The sequence below is a fragment of the Anopheles stephensi genome, chromosome 3 (assembly GCF_013141755.1).
Source record: "Anopheles stephensi strain Indian chromosome 3, UCI_ANSTEP_V1.0, whole genome shotgun sequence".
NCBI lineage: Eukaryota > Metazoa > Arthropoda > Insecta > Diptera > Culicidae > Anopheles > Anopheles stephensi.
Window position 1 is genome coordinate 80,809,408 of NC_050203.1, and position 12,279 is coordinate 80,821,686.

The window sequence follows — 12,279 nt, forward strand, 5'->3', positions numbered from 1 at the left end:
TAGACTCTCCTTTGTAGAAGAAGCTTATCAAAGGATCGAGCGTGCGGCACAGAACCGCGGGTTGGAGATTAACGAGGCGAAAACCAAAATGATGGTGGCACCACCAGCGGCCCTGCTAACAAACACTGATTTACGCAGGGGTGATGTACAGATAGGTGACCGCACCTTCGAAGTCGTCCAAAACTTCACCTATCTGGGGTCTAAAGTCAGCATCGAAAACAACACTGATGTTGAGTTACGCGCAAGGGCTGGCTTGCTGCCAACCGGTCACACTACAGCCTGTGGAAACTTCTCCACTCTAAATACCAGTCGCGAAGGACGAAGCGAGGATTGTACAGAACATTTATAGTCCCAGCACTCACATACGCCTCTGAGACATGGACTCTGAGTGAGGAAGATGCTCAGAAGCATTTTTGGCCCCGTATGTGTGGAAGGACAATGGAGAAGCCGCTACAATGACGATCTCTACGAGCTGTACGATGATCTCACCATCGTGCAGCGAATTAGACTCGCCAGGCTCCGGTCGGTTAGTCACGTCATAAGAATGACACCGGACGACCCAGCCCGTAAAGTCCTTTTAGGCCGTCCACACGGACAGAGGAGGTGTGGTAGGCCCAAACTGAGACCGGAGTGATGGCGTTGATGCGTCCGCCAGAACGGCCGGGATAACGGATTGGCGGACGACGGCGCTGAAGCGTGAGCGGTATCGAGGATTGTTGCAGCAGGCCAAGACTGCAAAGCGGTTGTAGCGCGCGATAAGTAAGTAAAGTAAGTAAGTAAGTTAACAAACTTGCTAAAAGGTACAAATACTAGATAACAATAATTTATATACATGACATAATAAAAAATAGCTAATTATTCATAATTTTATCAAAATTGTTTAAGAAAATTATACAATAACTACCTTTTCCCACGCCAAATGAAATTGCTTTATATAATTTATGAACACAACTTACTGTGAGTTTAAATTAAATAATTTTGTCCCATCTCGTCAGGTTCTCATCCCACTGTGCACTTCCACAGCAGCTTGCGTGCGAGTGTGTTCCATGCATCTTGTTGGGGGCTCTTCTACTCCTTAACCCAACAAATCTCCTACCGTTTTGATTCCCCAAATTGAGACCCGACACGCCTTGTCAGTGGGGCTTGCGTCATGTCATGCGAATGGCACCGAACGACCCCCTAACCCCAATGCAGAATAAGTAAGCTAAAAGATGGGATACATTTTCATAACATAACTTTATTTTCGTTTTTTTTTTGTTCTTTTTTCTGACATGTTTTAGTACAACAGTTGTGCTTGATGAGTATAATAATTATTAACGACCTATAGATTGATTAACAATTTTCTTTCGCGCTTGGCGCGGTGTTACGCATCATTTCGTTTTCCAACTTTTTTTTTATATGAGTCCTGGACAGGCATTAAGCCTCCTTAGCCCACCTTGAACCGGGAAAAAAACTCCTGAACAGTCATTACACTCTGTTGTCGCTGTTGTTTTGCGTTCCCCGGGGTAAGGAAAATCTTTGTAAGGCACTTTTTGAGCATTTCGACTAATGGTGATGCAGATTCTTGAGGATAGATCTGCGCCGCTGCTCTTGGTGCTGCCCTGAAGAGACAGCCGGACAGCTGGATGGAAGATTCTTGGAAGGCACTGTTTTTTGTTTTTCATATCATTCTCTCAGTTCACGGCAGACTCTTGCGCGGCCCGTTTCACATGCAATTAATATATTTTGTGTTAAATTCAATCTCTTATTGGGGAGCACAACAATGCGCATGCATAATGGTGACATTTGCACGGATAAGTTCGACTAGCACAGTACATAAGTGTGTATGGGGTTGAGGAGGGGTTCTGTGTGTGTGTGTGTGTGTATGGATGAAGTAATATGATAAGCAACAAGCATAAATAAGTGTGAAATGAAATCGGGATGAGTGCGCGTTCACTGTTCAAATTCGTTTCAAACGGAAAGAAGAAAACTAATGAACAAAACAAAATCAACAAAATAAGGTCTATGGTGTGATTCTCTCCTTCTCTCTCTCTCTCTCTCTCTCCTTCTCTCTCCTTCTCTCTCTCTCTCTCTCTATTACACACACACGCTGGTTTCGATGCTGCTTAATAATATGTTAACGAGTAGAATTATATGGTTCGATACCTCGTTACCCGGTCCTTCTGAATGCATCTCAGGTCCGCTGTCCTCGTAGTGGTTGAAGCATTACGCACTTCAAGCAGGAAGCGTCACGAGCAGGAACACCGGTAGTAACGGTCGTTTATTGCCGTCCATCAGCAACATCAGTCATCCACATTCGGTGCGGGCGATGATTCGTCGTTCTCCACACACTCCAGATCGCTGTGCGCTCGGAAGAACGCCTGTTTCGGCTTGGCTCGCCGCTGCGCTTCGCCACCCGCCCCACTCGCATTGCCGGCCGACGCAACGAGACCGTTGATCGGATCGTCCACCGCCACCACCGCCGCATCATCCCGCAGCAGATCTTCCACGTTAACACCGGCCGGCGTGAAGAGCCGTATAATGAGTGGATCGCAATCGTTGCGCACTATCTCGAACGTAAACACCGCCTTCCCGGAGTCGGCCAGCTCGGTTAGGCGGCTGCGCAGCAGGCTCCAGCGTACCGCGCCCAGCGCCACCTCGTCCGTCGGCAGGTAGTGCTCGAGGCAGCACTTCTTTGCCAGCCGGGACATTTCCTCGATGCTGGGTGGCATTTTCCGCAGGTCGGTGGCAGCCGCCCGGTAACCGTAGTCGACCAGCAGCACCAGATGGTACGTCGCCTGACCGCCGTGCACCTCCGACAGCACGAGCGCCCGGCAGAACTTCCCATTGTGCACGAGCTGTGCCAGGCAGAACAACCCGTTCCGGATGTCACCTTCCGCGATCGGTTCGCAGTGCTTCGCCTTGGCCGCCAGCAGCTCCTCCATGTTGCGCAGCGCATCGAAGCTGTTGTTAAACTGGATGAAAAATTCGGCCGGCGAGTTAACGTGGCTAATGTGCACCTTGTCGTCCTCCAGCTGGTAGCTATCGTCGAGCCGGTTATCGTCGCCGAGGAAAAAGCTCGCGCTCATCGCATCCGTCGCCGAACAACCGGCGGCACCCTTCTCGCACAGCGCCACCAACTGCTCCACAATGTTGCGCCCGTCCAGGAACAGCTCGACGGTGGCGAACGATGGGCCGGGGCTGTGCAGCTGCACCGTAAACACCGTCTCGCCCATCGCCGTCAGCTCGCCAAACTTGGCCTGCGCCTCCGCCGACCAACGCTTCACATTCTCCGGCAACCGCAGGGCACACTTCGTGCAGAGGCGCGTCAGCTCGGCAATGCTCGGCTCGAGCTGCTTCAGCTTCTGCACCGTGGCACCGTTGCCGTAGTCCAGAAACAGCACCTCATAGCTGCCCGCGCACGGTATACCGACCACCTGCACCCGATACCACAACCCATCATCCGCAAACTCCGCCAAACAGATCAGCCCAACCGTTGGGTCCGTCACGTCCGGGAACTTGCTCACGTCCGCCAGATAGTTCGCCATCATATCGAGCGGATTAACGTCGCGCTCCAGCTGCAGATAGAACTCGTCGATCGATTCCGTGTGGCTCGTAAAGCAGCGCTGACCGGACGGTACGTACAGCAGCCGGGTGGCCAACCGCTTCTCCACCAACATCTCCGCAATGTCCTTCTCGCTGCTGCGCACACTGATGTAATGCACACCTTGCGCTTCGGCCAGAAACTGTACCTCGACCTCATCCAGGGCGCGCAGTATCGTGGTAGCTACCTCCTTCCACGCAGCCGTCTTCTTCTTCCGTCCCTGCTGCCTGGCACCACCACCGTCCGCATCAACCGGCTCCGGTGCCATCGGCTGTATCAACATGGCGCACTGTTTGGCGTAAATCTTCCACCGCATCAGATCGTCGTTAATGTCGCGCAGCGTGCTCTTCTTGTTGCTGGTCACAATGTCCGTGTGGCCAAAGTCCACGAACTGTATGATCAGATCGTCGTGGCTGTCGATGATGAGCGCCCGGTACCAGAGATCGTCGGCGGAATATTGGGCGATGCAGTACCGGTCGGCGGAAAAGTCGCGCAACGGCGGTAGGGACGAGGCAATGATTTGCAGCGTTTCCTGCAGCTGGTTCAGATCCTTCTGATCACTCTCGAGCTGTGTGATGAAGAACGAGGGAAAAATGTGTTTTAGTTTGTGGCGTGTAATGGGAAAAAAACTTCATTCCTTTTTCAGATCTTAGCCCTCTCACCTGAATAAACAGCTGGCTGGGATTGTCCACGTGACAGATCCTCGCCCTTATCTTCTGATGCTTCGCCTCGTGATCCTCGATCGACGGACGGACGGGACCGGCCGGGGTGGGCGTCGACGCCTGCCGCTGGTTGAGTATGGTCTCGTAATCCAAATCCGCCACCAGCTGACGATCCTTCAGCACACTCACGATACTGTAATCGTTCGAGGTAATGTCCACGATCCAGATGCCGTTCCGAAATTCGACCACCTTCAGCGACAGCTCGTACGAACCGGTCAGCTCACTGATTTCCGTCTTTACGCGCTGCTCGTCCACATCCGCAATGGCCGTCATCGGGAGGTAAACGCGATGCGCGAACGCACTGTACGCGAGAAACTGTGGCTCGAGCACCTTCAGCTCGCTGTGCTTCACCTGCTCGCGATACCCATAATCCACCAGCAGCACCTCGATCCGTTCAATGTCCTGCAGCGAAACGATCTTTGCCCGATACCAGTTACCATCGTCCTGCGATCGGGCGGCACACATTTCGTTCATCGCCAGGTTTGCCACCGGCACTAGCGCCTGCTGCTTGTCGTAGAACTCGAACAGATCGTCCGCCAGCTTGGTGATTTCCGCGCTCCAGCGTGCATTCTGCACGTACACACAGTTCGCGCTTTCCACGTGGGTAACGTACACGTTGAAGGTACTCATCAGCACCGGCATTTCGGCTATCGTTGGCTCCGGTTGACCCGTGAGCGACGGTATCAGCAGCGAGAGTATCAACCTATAGGAAACCATAAAGAGCAGTAGAAGGAATTGAAGTGCATGACGGCAAGTGCATTTGGCATTCGCGTAAAGACACGTACTTATCATCATTCGATACATCGACCACCTGTGCCAAGCAGTGCCGATGGAGCCACTGGTCCCGAATTTTCGTCACCGCGTCCGCCGTAGCAACGGTCGCATCACAGCTATCCTGCCGGCAGCTGAAGCACGCCTGATGTCCGAGCAATTTCACACGGAAATCGTTCAAACTCTTCAGCTCAACCAGCTGCACCTTTACCGTCTGTCCCTTGAGGCGGGTGAGATCTATGTCTTGGGGAGGAAATAAACGGAAAAGCGGTGATCAAAACCCTCCTGTGCACCACACAACAACAACAAACGATCGTCGGCCTTACCAACGTAAACCTGTGCAATGAGCGCATCTGCTAGCAGCTGCTCCCTGAGATCACGTCCGAGCGAATGCACCTTGCAATGGTATTTGCCCTCGGCACGCTCGAGAAACACGGCCTCAAACTGTCGCTCGCTGCTAAGGTACGAATCGATGCGGCCCTGCAGCTCCTTCACCTCGCACCGCAACCGGACGTCCGGCAGGGCGCAGGCAATGGCCAGCGGGGCGAGCCGGGTAAAGCGACGCTCCACCAGCCACAGATCGTTGGCCGCGAGCGCCAGCTTGTTACCGCTGTCCACCAGCTCCACCTTGTACTTCTGCACGGATTCGTTATACTTTAGCACCCGACCGCGGTAGAACGTGTTGTGCTTGGGATGGCGCACCACAACGATCGACCCGGTGGATGGTGGCTTTGCCGTCTTGCCGTCGGACTGTTGCTGTTGGAGCTGGTGCTGGTGCAGCTGCTGGTTGCTCTTGTTACGGTAGTACTTCTGCAGCTGCTTCATCATATCGTGGTATTTGTCCTCTTCCGCGCGCACGCGAACGTAGAACTGTTCCGGTGAGTACCACCAGGAGAGCACGACCTCCTGCTTGGTGTTCAGCTTCACTGTCTGCTCCGGGAAGGTGCTGCGATACGGCACAAATTCATCCGAAGTTTGCTGTACGGCGCTGCGGCGGGAGTGAAATGTTAAGGGAAACAAGAACTGCAACTAGTGGTACGCCAATTTGGGGGCATTGAGTTGGGCTTACCTTTCCATAGAACCGGCCATTGGAGCATTGCTTGCAGGATCCCGCCCAACCTCGCTCTTGTTTCGTTCGTTTCGTTTTGCTTCGTTACCATCCAGCCCTGTACTTCCCGGAGCACTGTACGGTTCTGTACAACGATCATCATGTTCGTAGTAGTACGGCACTTGGGCTCTGGAAGTGAGATGAAACAGCATTAATTGCTCGCGCCCATCCGACACAACATTATTCGCCCTCTTACCGGTCCTTGTTGAACCTTGGAATGTCATTACGGCCCCCTGCCGTTGCGGCAGCATTGTTCCCGACACTGGCCGCACTTCGCTTAGCGTCCTGCTTATTGTTGCTGGTCGACGAGTCTCGGCTACTGTTGTTGCTATCACGCCCATACCCAGACGCCCCACCGGCACGATTGTTCCGCGCGGGCGGTGTCTGGACCCCACTGCCGCCCGTTTGCAGTTCGTATCCAGAACTTTGGTTGCCTGGCAGCGGTGGACCACCGCTCCATTCGTCGTTCGTCAGATCGATACAGTCTCCATGGCCAGATGAGATACCGCTCGACGAAAGTGGCGCCTTCACGGAATCAACGGAAGTTCCCAGCTGGTCACCACCACCATTTGCGGGCAGATTTCCACCAGAATGCCGTTTGTTGGTCTGCTTTTGCTGACTGTTGTTCTGCTGCAGCTTTATGGGTGTATTCAGCTTCAGCAGCTTCTTCGCGACGTTCAGCACGGGCGTTTGCGATTCATCTAGCAAGTTTACGATCGTTTTTCCATCCCGAACATCGCACACGATCAGCTTGAACGGGTTGCGATCCCCGTCCGCACCTTCGGCAAGCATTTCAAGCTGGGACGTGGACAGTTCCCCGCTGCTCGATCCTTCGAACCCTTCCAGGCAACATTCGAACGCTTCCGGTCGCTGCACGACAAAGGCCGGCGATAGACGCTTCAGCTGGGACCGTTGCGTCGTAATCACGTTACCGTAATCGATTAAGCGCACCTTCAGCTTAGGTTCCGTCTCGACCACCTCGGCACGGTAGAAATCGTTCGGGTCGAGCGAGACCGCGTACACGTCGCCAACGTTCACCACGCCCGGCACCACACTCGCGCTACCCTGACAGTGCACAATCAGCTCGTCCATCATTTCATCAAACACAGCCACATTGTCCAGCCGGCTGACGAAAAATTTTGCACACGATTCGATGTAGCGTATCACCACCCGATAGCTGGCCCCACGCTGAAGGCTACCCGGTGGCGGGTATCGGTAAATTTGTTCGCGGCACAGCTTCTGCAGGCGTCGGAATAGGTTGTCCCCGTTTTCATACAGCTCACAGTACGACACGAACGCAGCACCCTCCGGGGGCGTCACGTGCAGCACCAGCGCCTTACCCGCCACCATCTTGGTGAAGATTCCGGCCACATCTGCATTCACGTCCTCGAGCTGGCGCACGTTCGACAGCGCGAACCGGGTGGAAAATATTTCATACCGCAGAAACTCGGCCGGAATTTCGTACAAGCTGCTCGGGTGTACCGTCTCCGAATGGCCGTAATCGACGTACGAAACCGTACAGGCACCATCCTGCCCTAGAGCCGTTATCAGCGCACGGTACACGGTGTGGTTGTGCGAGTAGCGTGCTAGGCAAGCCATGCCCAACTGCAGCTTCCGATTGATCGATCGTAAGGGCACCCGCGCTAACGCACCCATCATTTGCTTCAGCGTCGGTTCCATCGAGCGCATCTGCACCATAAACTGTTTCGGCCCATTCTGCACGTACGATACGGTCACGTCGTACATCGAGCCGACCGTAAGCGTGCTGGCATTAAACGTTAAGCTCCCGGGGGAAAAGGTACCATTCGATCGGCCCACACCGGGACCGGCGTGCGATCCTCCAGCGGTCGGTGTGCGTAGCACATCGTGTTTGCGCGACTGGCTGCTAGAACGTTGGTGCGACTGTACCGGCAGCTGATTCCTGTGCTGATGAGTCCCGTTCGGTAAAGGACCGGCAGCGGCACGCGGCTGATGCGTGGACGACACGTCCACCAGATGGGGCGGATAGCCAAAATCGCCGAGCGCGTTCCGACCGGGGTTTGGCACGGTGCGTAACGAACGTGCCGGTTGCAGATTTTTTGCCGCCTGGTAACGATTAATATTCATCTCTCTCTACCCGACACCGTGCGTCGTGGCCTACTATGCAACGTGATTCTCTACAATGGAAGAAGAAGAAAAAAATGGATTCGGAAGTGAGCGACGTGACTCGGTGGCACCAGCACCAAAACAGGACTTACACAAACGGCCAACCGCGGGCGATCCGTCGGGTGGGCGGTACGGCGAAAACTTCAAACCAAAGGGGTGAGATGTTGTTGCGCAGTTTCCTCACTGACGATACATTTTCCACGGAGCCGTCTGCTGCGGAAGGCGATCGTTTTCGTTCCTCTTCCTCTCGGCCGTTTTCCTTCGCTTGATTGGATGGCTAACATGAAATCGAGAAAAGCAAACACAGCGCGTAACTAGGGTGCAACAAATACCACACACGCACACACACACACTGGCCAATGCGAAAGATGCGAACGAATGAGGAGAAAACTGTAAACGTTTGTGATTTTTTTTTCCTTGCTTTCCTTCCCGATCAAACGCATCACTCCTCTTCTGCTGCTCGTTTTGAACCGTCTTTTTCCACTAATGTACTGCACTTCAGCTTTTCAGGAGAAGCGCGGGGGAGATGCGCCACGTGCGGAAACAAAAGAAGAAATTAACCGAAGGAAAGATGTAGGCGTACCGTTATCGCCTGTTTCTTATATCGTTTTCTTCAAATGATCAGCTGAATGCAACAAACGTTCAGCAGCGATTACGGGAAGGAATGGCACTTTTTGCTGGTGATCTGGGATCAGCAATAGAGGGTGATCCGTACAGCCGACGAGCAGTATAATCGATCACTAGGGACACTAAACGCGCGTGGCGCGTATTGTTCGCATTCCAACAGCACGGAGCCATTGTACTTTTTTTTGGGCCTTCTCATGCCGTTGGAAGACTTTTTTTTTTTTTGCTCTTCGTGTCGTCTCCTCCATCGCACGGATTTGTTGACTTTCTGTCTGACTAATTACTGTAGCTTTCTGGGTGCATTTACTTACCAGGAGAGTGAGCGTGTAAACGAGCAGAAAACCGTTTCCCGTAACTTGATCGCTTTAATTCCGGCGGCTGCCACCTGGATTTGTGCAACCCTCGGTACCTGCTTTCCGTGGCAACGTTTCGACGGAAATGCGCCTACCCGATGGAATGCAACAAATGATAGTGTAGAAAATGAAGTAAGCAAATCTGCCAACCACCACCGCGAGTGGGAACGTGCGAGACAGAGATAGCCATGCTGCTGCTGCTGGTGGAACTGTTTTCAAAAAGTTGTTGCACTTTTGGTAAGATTTGTGCAATTTTTGTGCAATTACAAACTAATAAATTAATTTAAAATGGTTGAATTTCTTCTTAAATGTTCTTAAGCGTGGAAAGCAGAGCAAAATATTTGCAAACAACCCTCAAACACATTTCAATCCGTAGTGAAGAACTCGATCCGCAGGTATACGCTACTCAGCTGTCAACCAAAGCGGCAAACGGCTAGAACATTTGACAGTAGCGGCATCACAAAAAATCGAAACAACCGTAAACATAACCTCCCGCTCGTTTTGTACCGAACGAAGGCAGCATCCATCGACCCACGGGCGTAATTATTATTTTACTACACCTCCGTTTGCACACCGCGTAAAAAACTGTCCAGGAGGCTTAATTGCCCACGATGGCGTCGTTTAACTTAACTTCAATAACCAGCGCACTTACCGATCTCGATCAGCACGGCGTGAAATGGGTTGGCAAAGCGTCGAAATGGGGAACGGAAGCTGAAGGTAAAGATGCACACCTGCCGGTTTGGCGGTAAAATGCAATTGCACTGGTGGATCGGTTTATTCACACGCCGAAGTGCGGGTATTCTATTCTTTTTGTTTTCATCAATATTACGATTTTCTCCCCCATTTTACAGCCAAAGACCTGATCGACGCAATAAATGCTTGCCAGGATATGCGTTTTCTGAACCTGGAAGGCAACACACTGGGCGTGGAGGCAGCGAAAGGAATTGGCCGTGCGCTGGAAAAGCATCCCGAGCTGAAGCAAGCCCTCTGGAAGGATTTGTTTACCGGGCGAATGAAGGAAGAGATCCCGATTGCACTGAAAGCGCTCGGGCAGGGTATGATCACGGCCGGTGCACAGCTTACCGTGCTCGATTGCTCCGACAATGCGCTCGGTCCGAACGGAATGGTTGGATTGGTGGATCTGCTCAAGAGTACCACATGCTACACACTGGAGGTTTGTAGAGCGGGAGATCCGCGGGCGCAGTAACGCCGAACGTAATGCATCATTGTGTTCCTTTCATTGTAGCAACTGAAGCTAAACAACTGTGGTTTGGGCATCCAGGGTGGAACGATGCTTGCGGAAGCATTGCTAGAAGGATACAACGCCAGCAAGAAGGTAGGTAAACCGCTCGCGCTGAAAGTGTTTATCGCTGGCAGGAATCGGTTGGAAAATGCGGGCGCAAAAGCCCTGTCGAAAACGTTCGCCACGATCGGTACGCTCGAGCAGATCGAAATGCCACAGAACGGAATCTATCACGTGGGCATAACGGCGCTCTCGCAAGCCTTTAAGCAGAACAAGAATCTGCGCATTCTTAACCTTAACGACAACACGATCGGACCGAAGGGTGCGGCGGCACTGTCCGTCGCACTGCAGGACCTGCTCGACCTGAGAGAGCTCAACTTTGGCGATTGTTTGCTAAAGACCAAGGGTGCAACACTGATCGGGGAAGCGCTGCACGAAGCGCACGCCGAGCTGGAGGTAATGGACTTTGGCTTTAACGAGATCGGGCCGGATGGTGGCTTTGCGCTGGTGAATGCTGCCGCAAACAAGGATAAACTCCGGTCGCTCGTGCTGAACGGTAATCAGTTCGGTGAGGAGTGCTGCGAGCAGCTGACGGAACTGATGCAGGACTATGAGCGGAAAGGTGTGCTGGAGCTGGACGAGGATGCGGGCGACGTGGAGGAAGAGGAGGAGGAGGAGGATGAGGACGAGGAGGACGAAGAGGACGAAGAGGAGGAAGAGGAGGGAAGCGATGAGGAGGACGAGGAAACAGTTGACCAGGAAGACGATGAGGAGGATACCGACGAGCGGGAGGAGGATGATGCAGAGGAAGCACTTTTATCCCGGCTGAAGCAACGTAACCAGCAGACGAATGGAGCCGGAAATGATACCGCCCTCGACGCAACCACCGTATCGATCGACCTGGACGCCACACTCCCGAACACAGTCGATTCCTTCATCCGGCAACACTATCCCTCGGAAACGATGTTCCAGTCGCTACCGGACACGGACAAGGTGGCCGCCTTCCGCGACTATCTGAACGCGATTCCAAAGGATGACTACCTGGTGCATACGGCCTTCACCATCGTCAAGTGTTCGGAGCTGTGCGACAGCCAACCGGAAGCGCTCGATGTGGCGCTGGCCCTGTACAAGGATGCGTTCGAGTTTGCGCAGGCCAACAAGCGGCTGAAAAGCTTGCGCGACTTCATTCTCATTCAGCTCGGTTTGCTAAAGCCGGAAGATCGTAGCTTCCGGTTGAACTACAACGTGCAGACGTGCCAGCGTGCGTTACGTGCCGCCATCGAGAAAAAGTTGATCCCGAAAGAGGAGACGGAAATCTTCGAGACGTTCCTGAATCGCGTAGGATAATAGTGTTCCGATCGGTGTGGTAGCGTTCCTGTACATGTACATGAGATCTTTTTTACCTCTTATTATTTAAAATCTAAATTCCAAGAAGATGGCATGGCAGCACAGGGTGTAAAATATCCCCTTCAAACCACTGCTAAGAATGAATGACGTTGCTTTACTCCGGTACCGAGAGTTTGTTGCAGTTGTAACTCTAATATTCCGAAACGTTCCAGCAAGCGTACGACACGAATCTCGCCTCACAGTCTTCCTCCCCTTGCCGTGGATCGCTTTCGATCGCTTGCATCGCTACCGGTGTATATCTGCGGCGAAACTCAACCGTGGTGCGGTGGGTAATCGTTTCGGTCCCGTCCTCTGTGTCGTAGGAACGGTCTGTGCTGGAAGCT

The 12,279-nt window shown here is 52.9% G+C and overlaps 2 protein-coding genes across 2 annotated transcripts; one reads left to right on the top strand and one right to left on the bottom strand.

The window, feature by feature from the left end:
- Positions 1 to 1,217: 1,217 nt before the first annotated feature.
- LOC118509945 (maternal protein tudor) lies at positions 1,218 to 9,439 on the bottom strand. Its single transcript, XM_036051277.1, has 8 exons — positions 9,265 to 9,439; positions 8,422 to 8,606; positions 6,381 to 8,340; positions 6,146 to 6,313; positions 5,403 to 6,064; positions 5,091 to 5,319; positions 4,246 to 5,008; positions 1,218 to 4,151 (listed from the first exon to the last, which is right to left on the bottom strand). Exons 3-8 carry the CDS (start codon positions 8,288 to 8,290, stop codon positions 2,283 to 2,285), a joined length of 5,601 nt encoding a protein of 1,866 aa, XP_035907170.1. The 5' UTR covers positions 8,291 to 8,340; positions 8,422 to 8,606; positions 9,265 to 9,439; the 3' UTR covers positions 1,218 to 2,282.
- A 311-nt stretch (positions 9,440 to 9,750) lies between these two features.
- On the top strand, positions 9,751 to 12,061 carry LOC118509949 (ran GTPase-activating protein). The gene is made up of 3 exons (XM_036051280.1): positions 9,751 to 10,023; positions 10,158 to 10,480; positions 10,553 to 12,061. Exons 1-3 carry the CDS (start codon positions 9,918 to 9,920, stop codon positions 11,894 to 11,896), a joined length of 1,773 nt encoding a protein of 590 aa, XP_035907173.1. The 5' UTR covers positions 9,751 to 9,917; the 3' UTR covers positions 11,897 to 12,061.
- Positions 12,062 to 12,279: the final 218 nt, after the last annotated feature.